A 23170-nucleotide genomic window follows, 5' to 3' on the forward strand; every position below is an offset into this window, starting at 1 on the left:
GTTGCTCTGAAGCCTGTTCTGCCAGACCTGCTATTTTAGCTGTGCTACCTAGATTAAAGCTAGTGCTGTGTGAGCATGCCTATCCTGCCTCTGACTGCAGTGTAGACATACCCTAGGGCCTACGCGGGGTTCATGTGTATCACCCAGAATGAGTTAATTCATATTGATATGGGTAAGATGGAATGGTACCTGTGGTGCAGTGTTTGTTTCCTCCACAGCATTACATGGGGGAGTGCAGTGTGTTGGGGGCACACCCCGTTCTTCCCTGTGGAATTGGGCAGGAGGGTTCCACCCCATAACCCATGGGGGGGTCCTCAGGATCTATCTTGCAACACTCATAGATGGCCCAGGCCTTCACAAAGCTCCCTGGGCTCCTCCATGGCAGCCTGCTTCCCTCAGGCTGATGTCTTGGGGCTATGCAATTTTTGCTAGCAGAAGCAATATTCACCCTGCTACATCCCACTCTGAATATGGCCGGTGGGGAGAGGAGAGGTGCATAGTGCTGACTCAACGCTCCTAACGTCTGGGCATACTTCAAAGTGGAAAATCACCCAGGCAACACATCCATCCCCTTGCTTTGTCTCCCACAGTGCCCAGCCACATGGCAGGGTCTTCCATGGTTTCTTGATAAGCTTTCAGTACCCATTATATGCCACTCTACTCCCATCCACGTGGCTGCCTTGTCTGTCATGATCCTCTGCACCAAACAGCTCAAGGTAGCCTATAACCTATCATAGGCTTTGGTAGAAGAAAACTGATCTCTCTCTCGATAAGAAGTCCATGGCTAAAATTTAATGTCATTGGCGTAGGGCCTTTGACTCCAATGGGAACAGGATCTGGTCTTTGTTGTGTAAGCCTTCATTGCTGGCACTGAATGTGCAAGTTCCCCTTATTGCATTTACAGGGGAAATTACGTGTTTGCGCTTTTTCTCTTTCTCTAAAAGGGGAAAAAACGTGCCATCTCAATGGTGTGAAGCAACTTTAGCGTTTCACTGATGCATGTCTCCTTGTGATGTAAAAATAATTCAGACTGAAGTCTCAAGGGACAGGCAGGCAGATACCAAAAATTACTTTCTCTTCATTAAACAAAATCTTGTTCGAAGTGGCAAGCAGAACTGCATTAGGGTCACACACTATCTAATGCAAATCTTGTGTTCTTATCACTGAGAGATGATCTTGCTCACAAGGTTTTTATCTGGTTATTTTTTCAGCTATTTCCCCTTATTTTGCTTGTGACACTTTAAATAAAGTGCTGGTTTCCGGGTGCAGTAAACCTGAGAGCCTTTGATAACATGTTAGTTAATAATTATTGAGGCGATTAGGTTGTTGCTTTGTTACACAGTTCAGCTAGAGAATGCATGCTTAGGATTCCTGTATAACTTGCATGCATGAAGGATTCCTGTATAACTTAAACCCAATAGGCCTGGGAGGTGCTGAGCACCTTAATTCCCATTGACTCACTGGGAGATGAGGGTAGTCAGCATCTCTTGGAAATGCTCTTACTCTGAAGGATTCGGACCTATTCATATGAATGTAGTCTTTATATAATATATGCTGTGACTTCCCTTGAAGTTACTGGCTATTCTCTTCAACAGGAGGAAAATTGGATCCTCTATCAAATACCAATATTTGATTCCCTGGAAAATATAATGGTTTTATTTATGCTTTCCATCCAGACAGATCCCAGAGCACGTCATCGACTGATAGTACATATGATGGGCCCAATGCAGCCATTGCTCTAGCTCCACTGAAATTAGTCAACTTATAGCATGGGTGAATTTGAGGAGTACCCTCTCCTAGCCTTTGTTTAGACTGAGCTCCTTGAGGCAGTGACTCTATGTCTACACTCCAAACGAAGGTGTGATTGGAGCAGGGGTCGGCATACCCATGCCAGCTTTGATCTAGCCAGCACGGGTAACAATAGCAATTAAGATGCGGCAGCACAGACCCTGGTGCGGACACTGTATACGTACCTAGAGTCCCCGGTCGGCTTGAAAAGAGGCAGTTCGCCCGTGCTGCCACGTCCTCACTACCACTCTTATCCATGCCAGCTAGATTAAAGCTAGTGGGGGTTTGCGTATGCACGTTTCAATCACACCTTCATTTGCAGTGTAGACATATTCTGCCTCTGAACAGTGCCTAATACAATGGGTCTCCAATCTCAGTAGGAGCTTTCAGGCTAATTTATAATCTTATCATGCAAAATGGAATGATGTTGCAATGCAGCTTGTTTTACAGGGTAGACATTAAAGGGGGTAACTTCAGTTCAAATTTGGTGCAAAGCAACCTTTGACACGTGGACATCTTTCCATGAAATGACAATAATCTTAGAAAACTAATATGCTCCTGCAGTGATTGCAATGCTGCTGAACATGGGTTGGAGCCATCAGAGTGTCTTGTTATAAAGTAGAAGAAAACAGCCTTTCATTCTCTAAGTTGAGCAATGCAGAAATTAAACAGTACCAGAAGCATAAACAAGACTTCAAAGTTCTTTAATTTTATCATAATCTAAGGTAAGGAAATGAGTTTGTGCAAAATGAGAATTAAAAATATTTACTGTCTACTCTCTTTTTACATCATGCAAACTAACCTGTGGAACTCACTGCCAACACATATAACTGAGGATAGGAACTTACTAGGAGAAAAGAGGTAGATCTGTAACTGTGGATTTCCTTATTCAGGCACAGCTGATAATTGTTGCCGTGTGCCTGGAAGTATGAGGGTTTATATTCCTTGAGCGTTTACTTTAACAGACGTTGGGCGTGTTAGGGAGACACTCACCTTATGATCAGGTTATGCCATAACTTCCCATTCCTTGCACTTTTCTCTGGCACTGGCTGGTGCTTTTCAATGGCTATTAGCTAGGATGGGCAGGGATGGTGTCCCTAACCTCTGTTTGCCAGAAGCTGGGAATGAGCGACAAGGAATGGATCACTTGATGATTACCTGTTCTGTTCATTCCCTCTGGGGCACTGTCATAAGACAGGATACTGGGCTAGATGGACCTTTGGTCTGCCCCAGTGTGGCTGTTCTTATGTTCTTATGTGCTTGATGCTTCAGAATCAGGTACTGGGCCAAACCGACACAGGTCGGATCCAGTGTAGTAAGTTCTGTGTTCTCCCACTGGCAAGAAGGGGAAGTGAGTAAAGAGTAGGCGTGGTTGCTGCTGACGTCTTAACTGACTATTTCTAGACTTATGCTTGAGGTTTAGTTTTCTTTAAAATAGTCAAAACTCCTGACTCTCAGGCTTAAGAATATCTGTATAAACAGAGTGCTAAAGCATTTGATTATAACAAGGGGATTTCCTTGGTTCTGTTTCTCTGTGGACCAACACTCACATGTTCAACACTCCATCCCACTGACTCTAAACAAGCTAACGTTTTGCAGCCTTGGTTCAGAGGTGGAGCGCTTGTGGAATCCATACATTCGTTACCCTAGCACAGGTCTGTTAGGGGGAAAGAGAGGCTGAGTAGGAGAATTATGGCTGTGGAGGGCACAGTTGACATGTACTCACCAACAGGTGTCATGTGCCTCCCTGCATAGCTGCTCACCACAGTGCAGTGGTCACAGGGCTCTGGCTATGCCCCCCCTGTAGAGGTAAATGGTACTAATAGAGCTAGTAGCCTGGATGTACTGGCTATCAAATTATGGCTGCATCTTGTGCACAAAGTGCTAGAGGAAGGAGGCTCCCTGTTCCCTTGTGTCCTTGCACTGATGCGGCCTCAAAATGCTCACACAACTTAAAATTCACAGGAAGGTTTTCCAGTGTTTCCTAAAGACAGTCAGATTCCGGTTTTGCTCATCTGGGAGTTTGTTCCAAAGTTAGATCCTATCAACTAAGAATGTCCCCAGCTCTCATATGCTTTGGGCTGGGCTTTGGGATTTGCATCTTCCCAGAGAAATACAGCTGTCCTAGTAGTTCATTTATAACTCTGGCTTCATTGTAGCTGGGGCATGATCCATTAATTGTTGGAGTCTAATAGCTGCTGCTTTGGCCACTGCTAGAGCCTTGTCTGCAGACTAAGGAAACCATCACTGCATTGGTTACACTTGGGTCACACTGTCACGCCTCATTTCTCAGCCATAAGGGTTAGAATCAACTTCAATTTAGAAGAAAAATAATGGTTTGTCTGTCATTGCATGACTGGGACCCACAGACCCAGGCACTTGTCTGCCTTAATTCAGCCCTCTGCACAAGCCACGATGAAGGCCCTGGATACTTTGGCTAGCTGAACCTAATTTCTCTTGCAAGGCTCCTGGGTTCAGCAGTGCAATGGAATCTTTTGAGGCTGCTTAATTTTGATTTGATATTAATGAATTAAATATGGACATTTAACTTGTGCAGTCACCTGTCTTGATAAATCCACACTTACGCTCAGGGCCGGCTCTGGCTTTTTTGCCTCTCCAGGCAAAAAAGCCTCCTGCCGCCCCCCTGCCATTCGCCCCCCGGTGGGGAGCGCAGCAGGGGAGGGTGCCGAGCCCAGCCGCGGCCCCGCTCTCCCCGACCGGCCAGAGCGCTGGGGGGAGGGCGGAGAGCCTGGCTGGGGCCCCGCTCTCCCCAACCGGCCGGAGCGCCAGGAGGAGGGTGGAGAGCCCAGCTGCGGCCCCGCTCTCCCTGACCAGCCAGAGTGCCGGGGGGAGGGCAGAGTGCCCGGCCGGGGCCCCGCTCTCCCCGGCCGGCCGGAGCACTGCGGGAGGGCGGCCCCGCTCTCCCCCGCCGGCCGGAGCACCGTGGGGAGGGTGGCGAGCCCGGCCACGGCCCTGCTCTCCCCAGGTGAGCGCCACCCCCCTCCAGGTGCCACTCCAAGCACATGCTTGGAGGGCTGGTGCCTGGAGCCGGCCCTGCTTACGCTGTCCCCAGATTACCAGAAGTTTTGCTATACTAAACCAGAGATTGACACCTATTTCTCTTATAAAAGCTTTTTTATTTTTTTCTGATGGGGTTGGGTGCACTGGGGGTTTGGACACATTGAAAGGCAGGTTGGGAGCAAAGGAAAGGCAGATTAGGAGAAACATCCAGCTAAAATGAACAGCACTGAAATTAACAATGAAAACTGAACTGTAATCTTCAGGTTTTAGAGTCAATGCCCCATTTTGGTGAATGGGGAAGTTCATACTTTAAGGATCTCTTTAGACGTGGGGATATAACACTGCATCAGTTCACTTTGGCTCACCCTTCAAGGCTTTCCTCACAGCCAGAAGTGCTTATATTCTAGAGCATGAGTATGAAACAAATAGTGGAGAGGCATGGGCTCTCCTGGAATAGGAGGCTCTGGCTGTAATACTGACAGATGCTTTGGTGCTGCCAGAAGGCTGAGTGTTTGCTATGTTGATTCCTTCTCTCCAAGCACAATCTACTAAACTTCAGGCAAAAAGCTTCCTTCGTGGAAGTTAAAGGAGAGGAGGTCAAAACTGGGCTTGCAGAGGAGAGGATCTGAAGCTTGAACTATGGGGTTGCTGTTGTGGCTCCATACTGTAGGCTCTGGGGGACTGAGCTGACTCATTTCAGCTACACACACGCACATGCCGCCCAGGCAGTTTGCATGGCGCTAAGAAGCGAACAAACGCCTGACCCCCATGAAGACCATGGTAGCTTCCCGTAAGTCTTGAGGCACCTTGTCTAAATAAAGATGTTTCTTTTTCTAGGTGCGCTATATTTAGCGCCGACTCCTTCTCCTGAGCATTTAACTTATAGGACACACTTACAAATCTGCAAAGTCCCTGTCATCAATTTGAATTCAGTTTTCACCTTAGGGGGACTTTTTTTTCCCATTAGACTCTTTAACTCCCCCCTCCTTTCTTCCCTCCCACCCCCACACAATCTGAAAATTTCCACCTGTGACTTGTCTCACTCAAAACAGGGCCGGAAATCCCCCTCTCCCCTGCAAGGGTGGCTCGAGAGAATGGAAGAGCTACTACTCGGATTTTAGAACAGGAAATGCAAGTACAAGTTTAGCTATCCTTACAGCTGTTCTGTGAATGCAAATGCCACTTGTTCATTCTCTCTGCATCTGCTCTCCTAATGTCCCATCAGGTTCTGCTTGTTTCACAAATTAGAAGACACGAGAATTTGCTTCTCTGCTCCAAAACTGAGGTAAGATTCTGGCTGCAGAGCTTAATACTTCTCTCTGCTTTCACCTTGCATCTGCACAGGAGCCCCTGGGGGATGCGACGTGCTGATTGTGTATGCCAGGGATGCCAGTGAATGGTGTCAGTACCTTCAGAACCTCTTCTTCTCGTGCCGGCAAGTCCGAAAGCAGCGGGTTCTGAGCTACGAAGTGGAGTACGGGGCTGCCATTCCCTGGGAGGAGTTTGACCGATTCAGCAGCAGCCGATGCATCATTGTGTTGCTGTCTGCCGAGCTGGTGCAGAACTTTTACCTCTCTGATGTCCTTGGGAGCCTGCAGGAAGCTTTGAGGCCCCCGCACAAAGTGGTCAAGCTGTTCTGCGGAGTGGAGGATTGTGATGACTATTTAGGGTTTTTCAAGGACTGGGCCCAGTGGAAAGAGCTCACCTATGATGATGAGCCAGATGCCTACATTGCAACAGTCAAGAAGGCTATTTCAGAAGGTAAGGTGGCAGGCTGGGATTCATGGCTCTTTGGTCAGGGGAAGCTCTTTGGAGCTGTTCACATATTCTTCTGAAATATAAAAATAAAGCCTGGCCTATAATCCTCTGTAAATTCGGGAGCTCTCCAGACCCATTTTCCTCCACCCCACCCACCAGCTCCATGTCCACAAGCTGCAAAGCATTTGGGAATTTGGATGGCTTGTTAGCGGTTAATATTTGAGGGTTGCCTGTGTAATGGGATGTGCTGTCGAATGTTTGGGAAGCTAGCGTGTCTTCAGAGCTCTGTCCATTCTTCACTGCTGTGATACTGACCTAGGCTCATAAAAAATAGGAGGCTGTTCTGCTAGGTTAGCTTGTCCCCACTACAGGAGCCAATGTGTGATTGTCCTCTACAGCAGTGGTGCCCAACCTTATTACATAGGAGGGCCACATAAACCTAAGTACGATCTTGTGTGGGCCAAACAGATTCTATATATTTTAATAAGATGTAAAGTCACCTGTATTGATTTATATTTTAAGTTCAGCTTTTTTTGTATGTATTTAGATAGGTTGTTTCTGTGTACAGTGTTGTCTGTTTACACACTTATGTAAACTAAAATGATGTAATCGTGCCAACAAAAAGTTAATGAATCGGCCGTTAGTATATTGTGTTGAAGCAGGCCAGGGGCCTTATGAGATGGCCCGTGGGCTGTAGGTTGGGCACCCCTGCTCTACAGTATATTGTCCAGTACTGTCCTTTAAATCATAGGTGCAACAGCATTGGAAAATCTGGACAATAGAGAAGACACCAGCACTTGCTACAAATCCACTGCAGGTGTATTTAGCATAGTCATAGCAGTTCAAAATAGCAACCTTGATGCCTCTGGCACTATGTTGAGCCAAGCAGTCTGAAATGACCAACCCCCCTTTCAGTTCACAAGAGCTAGAGATTCTTTAAGTGCAGAATTGGTAATGGACTCTAAACTAGAGAGGCCTGAGCCACAAAGTTCTGACTAGGTCTAAACTTCCCCAAACTCTGGGGATCTTGATAGGAGAGAGCCCTGAACAAGTTTTTATGGACCCAAATCATAGAAACTGTTGTGGGCTTTTGTGGTCAGACTACGCCCTAAAGTCAAGGACAGTGCCACATGGTGGCCAACTCAGGCCCAGTATTACAAGGTGCGAAACACCCTTCTCTCCCAGTAATCTCCATGGCTATTGAGCGTCATTGGCACATCATAGGATCGTAGGGCTTATCTACACTAAAAAGTTCTGTCTCTTTGATTATAGTGGTTAAAGTTATAATTGAAGCAGTACAACCTCCTAGTGTAGACAGTGATACTAGTGTACAGGTATCTTACACTGGTATAACTGTTCCCATACAGCAAGGAGAGTGACTATACCAGTAAGTCATCTTTACACAGGTATAACCATAGCTAAAGCCATAGTCATAGACTGCGTTCCTCAGACCACTGCTCAGGCCACAGTGGAGTGCTCACACAAGCCCAGTTTTGAACCCTCTGTTGAAATCCACAGAAATCACTTTGGATTCAAAATTGATAGACTAGATATGGGGCCAAGGTAGAAGTTGTTCTTCTAAACTTGATGTGAATGGGGTCAAAGGCAGCTAAATTATTGCACCCTGAAATTAGAGACGTTACCAATTGTTTTGCCATTCTGCATCAAGAAAAAGCAGGAGACAGAATTTAGTGTAGCGCTTTCCCCTGGCTGAGTGCAGCACCAATATTTAGCTGATGAAATTGATTTCCAAAGTCACTATCTCTGTGGGTTTTGGACTGTAGGTACAGATTATTAGCTCCAGCAATCTTACATTAGCATGTCAGAGCTGGAGAACAATGACCTCTGAATGGGGGCAGGCAGGAGCCTCTAGATTCTGTTACGCAGAGATTGATCTCAAGGTGCAACCTGACTGATGAGGCGGATTGTTTATGGGGGGTGAAGGGGACAATATTAATTACAAGGCCCGTACGGGGACCAATAGCTCTCCAAAGACTTGCTGGGGTTTCTCCTGTCCTGCAAATGTACAGAAGCAAACAGGAAGGGGAAGGAGCTACTCTTACTTATCTCTTCTTCCTTCCAAGTGCCCAGTTCTCCTCATTCTTCCCCCAGACCCTTTGGCCCAGCATTTTGAGGGAGTGGAAAGGTGACGGGGGAAGAGGTGGCTTCTGTAGCAGACAAACCTGTGATTCTTAGCAGTGGGACTCCCTCTTGTCAAATCATAGAAGATTAGGGTTGGAAGAGACCTCAGAAGATCATCAAAGCAGGACCATGCAAGCGCTCTTTTTTAATCCCCTTGGACATACAGCATATAGATGGAGACACCCAAAGGGAGAACAGGAGGCCAACATCCTCATCTGAGGCATCTGCCTTCTCCTCCTCACACCCTGGAGTTGTCTCACTTTGGACAGTAGCCAGGCATTAAGTCTTCGGAGTGGGGCATAAGGACCCTAGGCTTGGGGCGAGGGTGCTAAGGGGAAGTGCGGGCTGTGGGTGCAAAGAGGGATGTGGGGATGGGGAGAAGCAGATGTGCTGAGTGGGTTGGGGCGGATCCGCTCACCCCGGTGGAGCCCTACTCCCATGTGCCTCCCAAGGTCATTGGGAGACAGGCTCCTATCACCAGGAGCATAGGAAGTGTGCTGTAGTGAGGCTGCCCTCCTGCAGCCCTGAGGAAGAGGGAAGCCCACAGCCTCTTCCGCACTCCTTGGTCTCATATTATAGCAGCTATAAAAACCCCAGGGAATGCTCACTAGCAATCAAGGTGGAATTAAGGTTAAAGATGCTTGAATCAATCAAGTGCAAACTACAGATTTTAACCTTGTGGAGAAGGTTTTAAATACCCCTGTTTGCTGGAAACCATTCAGGTTATGGTTCTCCAAATAAGGGACTCACCCACTGGAACTGTGTCCCAGAGACACCAACCTCAGTGCATGCAGAGTATTGAAAGTGTGTGCCAACGGCCTTGTCTCATACAACGCGGGAGTCTCACTACCCTAACTCTCGTTCTCCATGCAAGCACTCTAGTGTAATCATCTGGGCACATATAGGACACATGTGGAGACATGCTAGCTCTATCTAATTAGTTGGATACCTGGCTGGCACAGGGAATCGGGGATGATCTTGCAAGGTACCGAGAACCTGCTGGAAAATGCCAAATGCCCTTGACACCTTTCAGGACTAGCCTCTATGATGAAGTAAAGGATTCCTTTCTGTATTCTGCACTATCTAATGGGAAACTTGTACAACTCTTTGTGGGGGCGTATAACCGTAAAGTAGCAACTGCTGTACAAGTACATTTCTTGTTGGTAAAATACTAGGAGTCTGACTTTTTCAAGTTCAACCTTAATTCTTGCTCCATAGATTACCTTTCAATCTGACAGGCAAACGTACTGAAATCACTGATACTTGCCTGCAGCCTTTAGTACAATTTAATGATGATTTTTAAGGCAGATCATGTTTTAACTGACTTTTTTGCATAATCAAAATGGTCCATACTTTTTTATTTGCCTTACTTGAACTCAAATGCATATACCACCACTTGGCTTTATTCTACCTATGCTAAATATTTTGTCAGAAGAAAAGATAGTTAAAACTATCGAGTATTTTATTTATACAGCTCTCCTCAGGGAGTCTCTCCTAGTTTTCTCAAAGCAGTATAGTATCTGCTACGCTGGCTTTACTGGGTTCATTTTAACATTAGAGTTACAGAAACCCTACTCCACTGAGTTCTAACTCGCGGGATGGAGTTTGGGGCTGTTGGGGGTGCATGGTGGGAAACAGTTCTAAAGGACTCAAGACAGGGTTCCTGTCAGCCTGATAGTACGAATTGTAAATCTGTCCAAGGTGTGCTTGTTTCAGGGCAAGAAATGTTTATCTCATGTAAAGTCTGTGAATTACCAGGAGTCCAGCTGCTCTAATGTTTATTTCAAAAGGGAAGAGATCCCCAGGTGTACAATAGTACATAGTTCCTCTTTGGGTGGAATGGTGAAGAACTGCCTTTCAATTGATTCTACAGTGTCACAATAGAATCCGCCATGAGGTTTAGGTGAAGTCAATTCTTAGGTAATTGAGTTAAAGTGCATTTTGAGAACTGACATCTTCCCAAGCGAAATATGGGGTAGAAACATAGTCCATGCCTCCTAGTGCTAGATGCCACACTACCTAGCAGAAAGGGTGGCCTTGTGGTTAAGACATTGGCTGGGCCTTAGAAGAGCTGGGTTTGACTCCAGTCTCTGCAACATGCTTCCTGTATGATCCTGAGTAGGTTACTTAACCATTCCGTGCCATGGCCTACAATTTTTTACTGCTGTTCTGTCTCTTTCCCTACCCTGTCTTCTATTCAAATTGAAAGCTTTTCAGGGCAGGGACTCACGGTTTGCCCTAGAAGAATGGCCTCTGATGTTGGTTGAGGCCTGTAGGTGCTATTGCTATAGTTATGGGTGCACTAGAAATGTACCCATGTTTCTGACACACCTGCACATGCTCACAGCACTGCAATGGCAGCATCAGCATAAAATGAAAAACTAAAACCATGGCAGAGTAATTAGGGAAAGCTTGAACTGTCTGTTAACTGAGAATTCATGAGGGATTGATTGGCACATATAATAATGAGCCTCACAATGACAAGTAACTGGCAGCAAACTATCTGTCGGCTCTAGGGCAGTTTTTCTCTACCTTTTTGATACCAGGGACTGGCTTGCTGCCTTCCTAACCTGTGTCCGGGAGATTTCAGGGACCGGCGCTGGTCCATGGACCGGTTGTTGAGAAACATTGTGCTAGGGTAAGAAGGGCTGTCAGCATGTTCATGTTGTGTTTTGGGCATTGCAGTATTGCTTCAAGTGCAGCTGTCAGAATGTGATTCCGTTTGGACAGTGCTGCAGACTACCACCTGTATCATCATAGGCCGTGAGCTACTTTAACTGCTCTGCTAGTTCTGTAAAAAGTCAGAAAAGGAGAAACTCTTGTTTTGCCTTACTGATGGTAAACTGTGCACTGCTCATATTGAAGAGAGAGAAGCTTTTGAGCTTACACAGAGCTCTTCTTCTGGTCTGTGTAAACTCAGAAGCTTGTCTCTCTCTCCAACAGCAATTGGTCCAATAAAAATATTACCTCACCTACCTTGTCTGTCTAATATCCTGGGACTAACATGGCTACAACAACGCTGCCTGTGGCTAATGACGCATGCTTGCAGAGGCTGGTGGGAGCAAGGTGATGTGTGTAGTTAGAATGGTATGGCTCCTAAGTACTGACAAAACATTAACTAAAGGAGATATGGAGTGTTCCAGTTACTTTCAAAGCTCTGATCCCCACAACACCTACTGATTAGCTCATTTCACAAAACTTTCAGTGAGCCAAGTGAAAGCTCAGAGGTCAAAACCTGGGAAAGTCAACTGCAGCCAGGGGTTTAGTGGCTTCTTGCTTGGAATAGGGACTCTTCCCAAAGTTGCTTAAAAATGAATTAAAGTTCTCCATCAATACACTTCAGGCGTGGAGGAGGAGTGGAACTGAGATGTAGTGCAGGTATCTGGGGAGATCTGTGCTGAGACACCACACAAAGTACTCTTCCAAGAGAATGTAGGTTAGGGTGGCTGCTGGGTGTTTCCAAGGAAATCTTGCACGGACAAAAGGAGTGTGGGAGAAATACAACAAGGAGGCTAGGAGGAAGGCTGGAGAGGAGTTGGTGAGCAGGAGGAAATGAGCAGAGATGCAGATTGGGCAGGAGTTCTGCAGAAACTTGAAGGCGAAGAACTTGAACCATGGTTCAGAAAGCTAGTGAATTAACTGAAAGTTAAACTGTACCAAGGTCTGGGACGTGCTGTGTTTAGTCGTGGACCACAGCAAGAATCACTGATCATTTAAGGGACTAGTGAAAGCCTTTAAGGAATCACATATTGGACTACCAGGGCCAGAAATGAATTTGTGCCATTTGAAAGCTGTGGGAAAACGGGCTATGAAACTTTTAATCCTAGCAGGCTATGAAATAGCACTGACAATCTGTCTTACTCAGTACTGGGTTCGCTTACCTTCTTATGATCACAGACCCGGAGAGTAAACTAGTTTACAAGCTTCCCATGAGCTAAAGGCCTCATCAGACTTAAATTACAGGAAACAGGCTGATGTGCTATAAATGGCTCAATTTAGTTGTGGGTGGGAAATAAAGTAGCAGAAACCACATAAACCATGTCATGTGCAGGAAGGATAGTGAGGAAGTGCATGGTCTTCCTGGTTCTTTTTTGCTGGGTGGGTGAAACTATGAATGAAACTTCAGAGCAACTGGTCTTGCTTATCCAAATGGATTGGTTTCTACTCAGCACATTGCCAAAGTTTCAAAGTGCTTATATTTTTACTAGGGCTGTCAATTAATCACAGTTAACTCACGCGATTAACTAAAAAAAAATTAATCGCGATTAATCGCACTGTTAAGCAATAGAATACTGATTGAAATTTATTCAATATTTTTGGATGTTTTTCTATATTTTCAAATATATTGATTTCTATTACAACACAGAATACAAAGTGGGCAGTGCTCACTTTATATTATTATTTTTGATTACAATATTTGCAAATGTAGAATTATGTACAAAAAAACCCTGCATTCAAAAATAAAACAATGTAAAACTTTAGAACCTACAAGTCCACTCAGTCCTACTTCTTGTTCAGCCAATCACCAAGACAAACAAGTTTGTTTACATTTATGGGGGATAATGCTGCCTGCTTCTTACTTATAATGTCACCTGAAAGTGAGAACAGGTGTTCGCATGGCACTTCTGTAGCTGGCGTTGCAAGGTATTACATGCCAGATATGCTAAACATTCGTATGTCCTTTCATGCTTTGGCCACCATTCCAGAGGAATGCATCCATGCTGATGATGCTCATTAAAAAAATATGTGTTAATTAAATTTGTGACTGAACAACTTGGGGGAGAATTGTATGTCTCCTGTTCTGTTTTACCCACATTCTGCCATATATTTCATGTTATAGCAGTCTCAGATGATGACCCAGCACATGTTCTTTTTAAGAACACTTTCACAGCAGATTTGACAAAACGCAAAGAAAGGATCTAGTCCAGGTTTTATTCATAAACATTTGTTATAGTGAAGCTCTCAACCCTTAGACTTCAGTGCTTCAACTGACCACCAGCTGGCAGCGGCAGTTCCTGCTCTTTCATTGGCACTGGTCACCACTTGCAATCATGCAGAGGCCGGTAATGGCCAAACTTGAGTTTCACACTTCACTCCACTTCCTGGTAGAAAGTCCACCCCAGCCCACCCACCATTGGTACCTAACTGGCACGCTGTTAGCAGGCTTAGTTCAGAAGGCTGAGGAACGAATGGGTCGTAGAGGCTATCCCTTTCTCTACACCCGGTGGATATTTGGGTCAAGGCAAAGGAGTACAGCAGCAATGTAAGGGACTTATGTTCTCTCTATTCTGTAGAAAATGGAGCCCTTCAGTTGGAGTGCTCTTAACCGGCTTTAATTAGGATGTCTATCTAGGACTATCCAAAATCAACTTTTTAAACCTGAGACTAATGGAGCAGCTAATCAGTAACTCTACTTACTCTTTGCCACTGGGAGGAGAGTTACAGAAAACAGTTTGATGCACATCCACAGTGCTGGATTATCTCCTACCCTCCCTGTTTCAAGTGAGCGATCCCTTCTAACACCCCGGGGCAGATGGGCCTAGCAGTGTTAATATGTGTGACGAACAAACCCCTTGCTAATTGCCATAAACATTGCAACCAGAAAACTCAAACAGATGCATTGATCGGTGTGTGCTCAGCTGCCGCCATGAGTGACAAATGGGGTCAGAGTGACTGAGCACATTGTGTCCATGACTCCTTCAAAATCATCCAATGGCTAGCGCACAAGCCCGTTATGCAGCTGCTGCTCCCAGGAAGATTCTATGTTGCACTGACCCTCCTGCCAGAGAAGCTGTTGGACGTTGCTCTCCAGCAACGACCATTCACTAGCTGGAGGTTGCTAGAGGGCAATGCACAGTGCTGTTGGCCCGCTCCTTACAGTAGGGAGAGATGGTTCTTCGTCCTCTCCTGTGGCTGTGTCTCGAGGTCCTACTGGCCTGAGAATGGCAAGCCAAGCAAGCTGCCTGAGCCTGCCTCCCCAAGGGTGCCTGACATTTAGAGCACTGGGTGACCCTGCAAATAGGAAAGATGCTCCTTGAGTGAGAAATGGAGCTGTAACCCTTGAAGAAAATCCATGGAGACCGTAGTATCTAGCCCAGGGGTTCTCACAATAAATTTTTTGGTGGCTGGTGGCCGCTATGACAATTTTTTTTAAAATATTTAATTAACTTTAGGAAAAACAAATAAATATGCATATATCCACGTCCAAATCATTATAATTTATTTATGTAGGGTTTTTTTGAAGACTCAATAATAAAAATAATGTACAGTTCTCTATTCTTTACTGGACCTAAACAGAATAGAAACACAAATAAGATGCTTTGCACATTCTTGTCTTTTGTTGTTGTTTCTTTTGTATTTGATTGCATTTTTTTAAAGACCTGCTAGTTAGTAAGTCTGCTGCTGCGAAAGGTAATATTTGTTAATATAACTTTTCATAGCAGACTTACTAGCTAGCTGGGAGGCTGTGAAAAGTGATATTAACAACTGTACAAATATCAGTTTTCACAGCAGACTTCACTTACTCAGCCCTGCCAAGCCAGGGGACAAATTAAGTCCTGGATGGAGAGATGAGTAGGGACATAGGAGCGATGGGGGGGAAGGATAGGGGGCTGGGGAAGGAGTGGGGGCCAGGGGCAATGCGGGTGCAGTGAGTCCAGGGTCCAAGGCCAGAGCCTGAAGACCTGTGGCTGGGGGACGGACTCTGGAACCTGGGGCTGGAGGAGGCTGCGGGGGCCAGGGACAATGGGGTGTATGTGAGCCCAGAGCTGGTACCCACTGCCACGAGGCTGGGATCCAGGGCAAGATCCCAAAGTCCCACGACCGGAGCCTGCCACCCAGAGCCTGCCACCCCCCGCCCTTCTAGTGGCCTTGGGGGAGAGGCACTGCTTTGCACGCCCCCCTCCAGTCACTGCCCAGGAGGCTGTGGCCTCAAGAAAAGCCCCTGGTGGCCACATTTGAGAAACACTGATAGCCTGTCCCTAGGGCTGGGGGTCATGCGTGAGCTCCAAGCATTCTCCTGATTTCTGCAGCCCACAACCCACTCCTCTTATGGTCACTTGTCAGTCTGGTGCTTGTTGTTGTATTGTACCACATCGCTCTCCAGTGTAGGGATGGTTCTGTCATAGAATCATAGAAGTTTAGGGTTGGAAGTGACCTCAGGAGGTCATCTAGTCTAACTCCCTGCTCAAAGCAGGACCAATCCCAACTAAATCATCCCAGCCAGGACTTTGTCAAGTGGGGTCTTAAAAACCATTAAGGATGGAGATTCCACCATCTCCCTAGGTAACCCATTCCAGCTGATTCTACTTCTTCCCCCCAGCTTAGTGTCATCCCCAAAATTGCTGAGAGTACAATCCATCCCATCATCCAGATCATTAATGAAGATGTTGAACAAAGCCAGCCCCAGGATCAATCCCTGGAGCACTCTGCTTGATACCGGCTGCCAAATAGACATCAAGCCATTGATCACTACCTGTTGAGCCTGATGATCTAGTCAGCTTTCTATCCACCTTAGTCCATTCATCCAATTAATACTTTCTTAACTTCTAGTGAGAAATATGTGGGAGACTGTATCAAAAGCTTTGCTAAACTCAAGATATATCACATCCATCACTTTCCCCATATCCACAGAGCCAGTTATCTCATCATAGAAGGCAATCAGGTTGGTCAGGCATGACTTGCTCTTGGTGAATCCATGCTGATTGTTCCTGATCACCTTCTCCTCCAAGTGCTTCAAAATGGATTCTTTGAGGACCTGGTCCATGATTTTTCCAGGGACTGAGGTGAGGCTGACCAGTCTGTAGTTCCCCGGATTCTCCTTCCCTTTTTTAAAGATGGGCACCATATTTGCCCTTCTCCATCATCTGGGACCTCCCCTGATCACCATGAGTTTTCAAAGATAATGGCCAATGGCTCTGAAATCTCATCAGCCAACTCCCTCAGCACTCTCGAATGCATTAGATCCAGACCCGTGGACTTGTGCATGTCCAGCTTTTCTAAATAGTCCTTAACCTGTTCTTTCACCACTGAGGGCTGCTCACCTCCTCCCCATACTGTGCTGCCCAGTGTAACAGTCTGGGAGCTGACCTTGTCTGTGAAGATTGAGGCAAAAAAAAGCATTGAGTACTTTTTCCACATCATCTGTCACTAGGTTGCCTCCCCCATTCAGTACGGGTCCCACACTTTCCTTGACCACCACCTTGTTGCTAACATACCTGTAGAAATCCTTCTTGTTACCATTCTCATCCCTTGCTAGTTGCAACTCCAATTCTGCTTTGGCTTCCTGATTACACCCCTGCATTCTTAAGCAATATTTTTATACTCCTCCCTAGTCATCTGTCCAAGTTTTCACTTCTTGTAAGCTTCATTTTTGTGTTTAAGCTCACCAAAGATTTCTCTGTTAAGCCAAGCTGGTTGCCTGCCATATTTGCTATTCTTTCTGCACGTTGGGATGGTTTGTCCTGCACCCTCAATAAGGTTTCTTTAAAGGCTTCTTCTGTCCCTCCTGTTTGTGCCACCATCCATGTGTGCCCATCTGAGTGGGATTTAGGAGGAACTCCACTCCCACTTTTCTACTGGTCAGTTAAACCAAAAGTACCATGCAGATCTAAGTGACTTTACTGAAACAGTCCATTAGATGAGCTGCCATCTCACCCAGCGCTAACTGGCCCTGCGTTGGCCCGACTGAAAGTTCAGTTTCCATAGTCCAGCTGTCTGGCCTGGATGGGTGCCGTGAAAGGAAGCTTGCCCTGCTGCTGCCCATGCCATGTTTGGTCTGGATGGAGGAACCCTACAAGCCACTGGAGGAGTGGAACGGTCAGAGCAGTGAAGGAAAGACTGCCATTTTGTACAGTGGGACTTTGAGATGGCCTGCAAGGGGGAACCACCTAGCGACCTGGCTGGAGGGCCGAGTCACGAAGAGGAGGCTGCGGTTCCTTGACTGAGAGGGGTCCGCAGGATGAGAGGATGATGGGAGAGACATCACCACAGCTAATCTCCAGAGTGACCAGGAGGAGGCGCCATCTACAGAGAGTGGATTCCGTGACAATGGGTCAGAAACCTGGCAAACTTGGAGCGGCTAAAGGCATTCCATAGGTGCTGTCAGCACCAAATCCTGAGCATAAAGCGGTTTGACTTTATGCAAAATGTCGCAGAGGTGTGGACTTCAATCAATTGCTCATCATATTCAAAAGCAGCATTGCATGCTCTTCAGCCAACTCCCCAGGATGGACCAAAATACCCCAGCATGCCATGCTCTCAAACTCTGCATTGACGCATGAAGTGGTGCACATCTGGATTCTACCTGGCAGAGCCTGTGGGGCCACCCCAGAGATTTGTGGATTTGCAGGATTGAGCCAGATCTGGGAACTTCACTACACAATGCCACTAAAAGATATTACCCACCTATCTTGTCTCTCTACCATCAACCATGGTCACTCTGCTGGTGCAATGCTCCTCAATAGACTATGTATATTTGATGAGGATGGTGGTGTTGGTGCACCACAGAAAGTCAGTGGGACTTAAGGTTCTATGTTACTTTTGAAAATTTTACCCAGAAAAACTCTACAGGAATGTAGATATGAAATAGTCATTAGAAACCTAGGAACTTAGGAAATCCTGTTATTTGAAAGTGGAGATGCACAGTCAATGTTTCTCAAACAACCTTAGTGCTGCCCCTGTTGTGATGCCAGCTGCAATCTTCCCTTCATATCTACTTTGTAAAGCATGCTAATTTTGGAATAAACTTTTTTTCCTAAGAGATTCCAGAAATCCACTGCCAGTGGCTAGCCTACATTTGGAAAAAGCCACTGTACTGGTGCAGTGACTGTCACTGGCCAGTTTGCTTAGTCTTTTTACATAAGAATCTGCAGTTTATGGCTGTGCACAGCCTAAATTTAAAGACACCAGTCTGTGGACTATCGAGAATAGTTTTCTGCAGTGCACACTTCTTGTCAGGGATAAGGATGAAGCCAATTATAGGTTTACGCTTTCTCACCACACTAGCCTTTTCCCTTTTCAAATATGTGCTATAATTTCATTATCTGAGTTCAAAAAGTTTGTACAAGGAGACACTAACACTGTCTGACACTCATATAGCTGTTGGCACGCTGAATCAGTGAGAAGTGGTCAAGGATTGCTTTTAGTTTGTGTAAGTCAGGAATCTATGAAGTGCCTCTGTGGACTGTGTATGTCTAAGAGGAGATCTTAGTTTGTGGTCATGGGTGGAAGAAACCCATTTGTAACAGATGGATAAGGTGTTAGTCTGTTTCTCTGGATGCCTCTGTGGGGTATAATTAATGTTCTTTGTGTGCATTAACGGTACATTTTACCTTTATATAACCCCCATCACTTACAATACAGAACTCTGAAGTTCCTGGGTTTCTAATATCTGTTATTTATAACCACACTGCTTGTAAAGAATGCTTATCCTTCTCTTTCTAATATGTTCACCCAATCACAACTCCTGCTTAATGACGCTGTGTAGGAGTTTCAGGGTTTTACCTACTTGCAAGCTTTGGGAGCATGCTACCCCGCACAGCTCCTACCCCATGGAGCAAATTCCCATAGGACCCCAAAATTGCCTCAGATATCACCACTTTCTGTTCCCAGGGCCAGGGCAAAGAAGTGTATCTTGCAGGTCAACACAACGCAGCAAAGAAAATTAACATGAGAACTCACAGTTTTCCCCTTGGACAGAAAAAGGGAATCCCATGACAAATGCTGTTCATGTCGCTTCATGCACTTTTGAAGCCACTCTGATACCAAGGCCAGTTTAAGAACCCAGACAGTGTATTTCCATACAACAATGGAACTATGCAAGACAGGTTGCTCCACAGGGCAGTGAGAGCCAGAAAATGGCAAGGAGCAGACACTACATGGTCTCTAGGAACTCCTTAGGGTTCCTGGCTCACCAGCCAGCTTAAGTTCCCATGTTCCTTTGCTCCTGTTAGCTCAATACTTTGATTTCTGCCCCTTCCTGTCCCTGATTTGCCTACTTTCATGCCTCCCTGAAGTCCAAACAACCTGCTGCAGAGCTTAGCAAGAATCATAGGCTTAGTGCAGAAGTCAACATCTGGCCCCCAGTTTCTGGGGCTCTCCTAAGAGCCACAGTAGCTCTTGAAGATTTTAAGTATAAGAATGTCTATTTGGAGTGAAATCCCCACTGGGAACATGTAGGAATTAGGGGAAGCCAGTGTATGAAGACCCCAGGAAGGGAGCAAGGGTGATGCTAAGACCCAGCAGGGCAAGGGGAACTTTGCAACTTCCATAGGGCTGGAGGGGTCTCTGGGGCCATGTTAAATTAGAGATGCTTGTGTTGGGCTCTGGTGAGGCACTGCTGCTGGTGGCTGCCCCCTTCCAAATATTCACTCTATAGTAGCATTTCAGGCAATTTCTTGCTTTATGGCTCCACGATTCTTCATCCTTCTCCTTGAGCAAAGGATGTCATGCCAGAACACATCATGGATCTGTCATTTCTGACGTTCCATCTCCAGCCATGGCCAGTGCTTGGGCTGTCAGAGGCTGGCACAATCCAGCCATAACACTGGATGTAGTAAGAGTCCTTCCCGCATGACAGACACAAAGCAGCTACTGCTGCAAAGAGACACGCTACCAAATTCACTGTCCGGTGGAGAGCTCAACACCAAATATGGTGAAGCACACCTGTAAAAAATGTTGCAGCAGGCAATAAGATCTACACTGTACATCTGTGGCTCTGTTACAATGTTGTGGCTGCTGTGGTTCGCAGCCGTAAAGATTTGCATTTTAAAATATTTAATTTGGGTCAACTATTGCTTTTTTTAAATCTCATCCACAAAAGCCACAGTCCAGTCATCGAGGCTATCTTGGACTCTGCTTCTCTTTTTTAGGACAATTAGAAATATATCTGAACCCAAAAGAGAGTGCTTTATATAACTTTAGCTCTTCTGAGAGCTTCTCATTAAGATGTTGCAAGGTAAGGCTGGTGATCTTGAGTTAGTTAAAGTGCAATGTGCAGAGTCAGCCTGAAGGAATGATCAGAAGAGTAAATACCGACAGTGTTTCAGAAGGCGTCCATTAGCCAACAGGAGATTTCAGAGAAACACTGAATCCGCAGAGTGCCCTGCAACTAAAGATCTCAATGCTGACATCCTCACAAGACAGACTATTCTTAGCTTCGTTTGGAGTACAGGAAATGAACAGAGCCGTTCATGCTATACTTGATGCCTAATATGTGCCAGGCTTTAGGTACCCAAGTTTGAGAAGTTTGAGCTACATGATTTGCCGAAGCTCATGGTCACTGGCAGAGGCAGGAATAGAACTCTGGGACTTGACCGATCACTTGGAGATCTCTTCTATACCTACTGGATTATCAAAACCCCCAAATGCAGTAAGCTGACTGTGTAGGAAGTGGGGATTCTCCCTCCTGATCAGCCCCCTCATGGTAAGTTTATACTTAAAGCATGAAACTGGTACCTATGCTGCAGCTTATGTAGAAATAAACAGCAATTATTGTGGTGTTACATAACTTGGAAGAGTCCTGCCACACTGTGCATCTCAGGCCTCTTGCAACAATGACACGCAACTATATACTGAGTTTGTGCCATTAGTGCTTATTGCTAATCTCCCAAGGCATTTGCTACAATAGTTTGTTTCATGGGTCGCAAGTAACCCACCTTATGGATCAGACTCACCCCACCTTCAAAGGCTGTTAGGAAGTCAGAATTTGACTATGATTTTTCATGATGTTGATGACCCCGGGCCTTCATGTCAACAATCAGGCAAACTTGAGGGCCCTCCAGAAGGGAATTCCAAGGCAGACAAAGGGAGAACGAGACTAAGGAGCAGCATTACCCCAACCCTCAATATTTAAATTTATTACTGGCAAGAAGTGCTGGATTGACAGCCCTGGAAACCCAGGCCCGCCATCTACTCCTGGTTCCAGCACAGGGGCCCTCTAATCAGCAGCCAAGATCTGCACTCCTTCCTTGTTGCTTTTCCCCTGAGCCTTCTCCTACCTTCCTGGCTTCCCCCCTCTCTGGGTTTGTCAGCCTCTCAATTCCTTCCTCCCATGGTGTAACTGTGGACTACCTTCTGTGGTCCCAACACACCTCCCTTCTCCCAGGGAGTGACTGCAGACTACCACCCTGCAGCCTCCTTCTGTTTCCAGCTATCTGGCTTTATACGCCCCCTCCTGTTGAGCCAGCTGAGCCTCATGCCTGATTAATCAGTCCCTGCTCCCTAGCTCCTCCTTCAGGTGTTGCTTACAGGTTAATTGGGCCTAATTTACCCTCTCAGGACCAGTGTGGGGAATACACCCCATCACACCCATATAGCAGGACAGGTAGTACAGGGGTTGGATAGATCCTGAACTCTAACTCAGCGCAAAGATGCAGGAGGTGGTGAGACCTATTTGTCGAAGAAAGTCCATTTTGCTGCAACCATTTGAACTCTGCTTGCAGCCTCCTGGGGTCTTGGCACCCAAACCACTTAGTGACAAGATTTTCAAAAGCATCTGATAAATACTTTCACCCACAACTCCAGGTTAATGGAGATTTTGGAGGGGTCTGGAAACTCTTCTGTAGTGCTAACATTATAACAAATAAGATGACAGCCCTTGCTTCAAAGAGCTTACATCTTAAACAGATGGGAAAGAACTAATCTATGCATTGAATGTTCCTTTATTGTACATAGTTACTCAACAGGAAGCCCTGAATCAGTGATGGTTATAACTTGATTTTTGGCACTGGGAAAAATCCCCAGGCAGGCATGTGCTTTTTGATGTGTCGCCTGCTCTTGGTTAAGTGAGGCAGACAGAGTGAACCATCTGTCACGCACTCTTGACGTTTGGGGCACACTGTTCATAATAAGATTTTGATATAAACAAATAGACAAAGCCAACTGCAGACTACAACCCAGCCCTATTACAGCTGCGTCCTCCCTGGAAGGACTTATTCAGGGAGCTGTTCTTCTGCCCCAGCTTTCCTTCGAGGGCCTTACTGCTTCTTCAGCTCTCACAGGTGTACACACTGGAGCGAACTCCCTGTCTGCTGGTGTTCAGATGTGACTACTGCACCCTGTCCCAGATCGGCACACTAGGCCTCTGCCCAAAAGGAGCAATAAGGATAACTGACAGGCAAAGCAGGATTCTGTCTGGACAAATAATGGATGAATAGGGATAGCCCTATCTGGACTCTACATGTGTTTACCTGGCGGCAGGAGAGGATAGCTCTCCAGCATTACGAAGGGAAGTGTATGGCTAGGTTTGTAAAGAACAGTATTTAATAAATGATCTTGGAGTCATGTCTGGAAGAGGAGGCCCCCTTGCTTGTGCACCTTGGTTGGGTTTGGAGGGAAGCCCCCGCTGGATTCAGGTAGGCTGTTGCACTGCTGGTGTCTTCGAAATGATGCTAGTGGCCCTACTCCGAGAGCAGGACTAAGAACATGAGAATGACCATAATGGGTCAGACCAACTGTCTGT

General features: G+C 46.1%; 1 protein-coding gene across 5 annotated transcripts in view; it reads left to right on the forward strand.

Annotated features, from left to right (window-relative positions):
- Positions 1–23170, forward strand: part of PIK3AP1 (phosphoinositide-3-kinase adaptor protein 1) — a 79238-nt gene that overhangs the window by 4747 nt on the left and 51321 nt on the right. For 3 of the 5 annotated variants that reach the window (XM_024112563.3, XM_042850196.2, XM_005312075.4), the window contains exon 2: positions 6154–6570. The exons of 1 other annotated variant lie outside the window; for it this stretch is intronic. In XM_024112563.3, the coding sequence (XP_023968331.1) occupies positions 6154–6570 (417 nt within the window). Of the gene's footprint in view, positions 1–2352; positions 2514–6153; positions 6571–23170 lie in introns of all 5 variants that reach the window. One more of the 5 variants, XM_065551581.1, reaches the window with a different exon arrangement.

This window comes from Chrysemys picta, chromosome 7 (genome assembly GCF_011386835.1).
Source record: "Chrysemys picta bellii isolate R12L10 chromosome 7, ASM1138683v2, whole genome shotgun sequence".
NCBI classification, from domain to species: domain Eukaryota; kingdom Metazoa; phylum Chordata; order Testudines; family Emydidae; genus Chrysemys; species Chrysemys picta.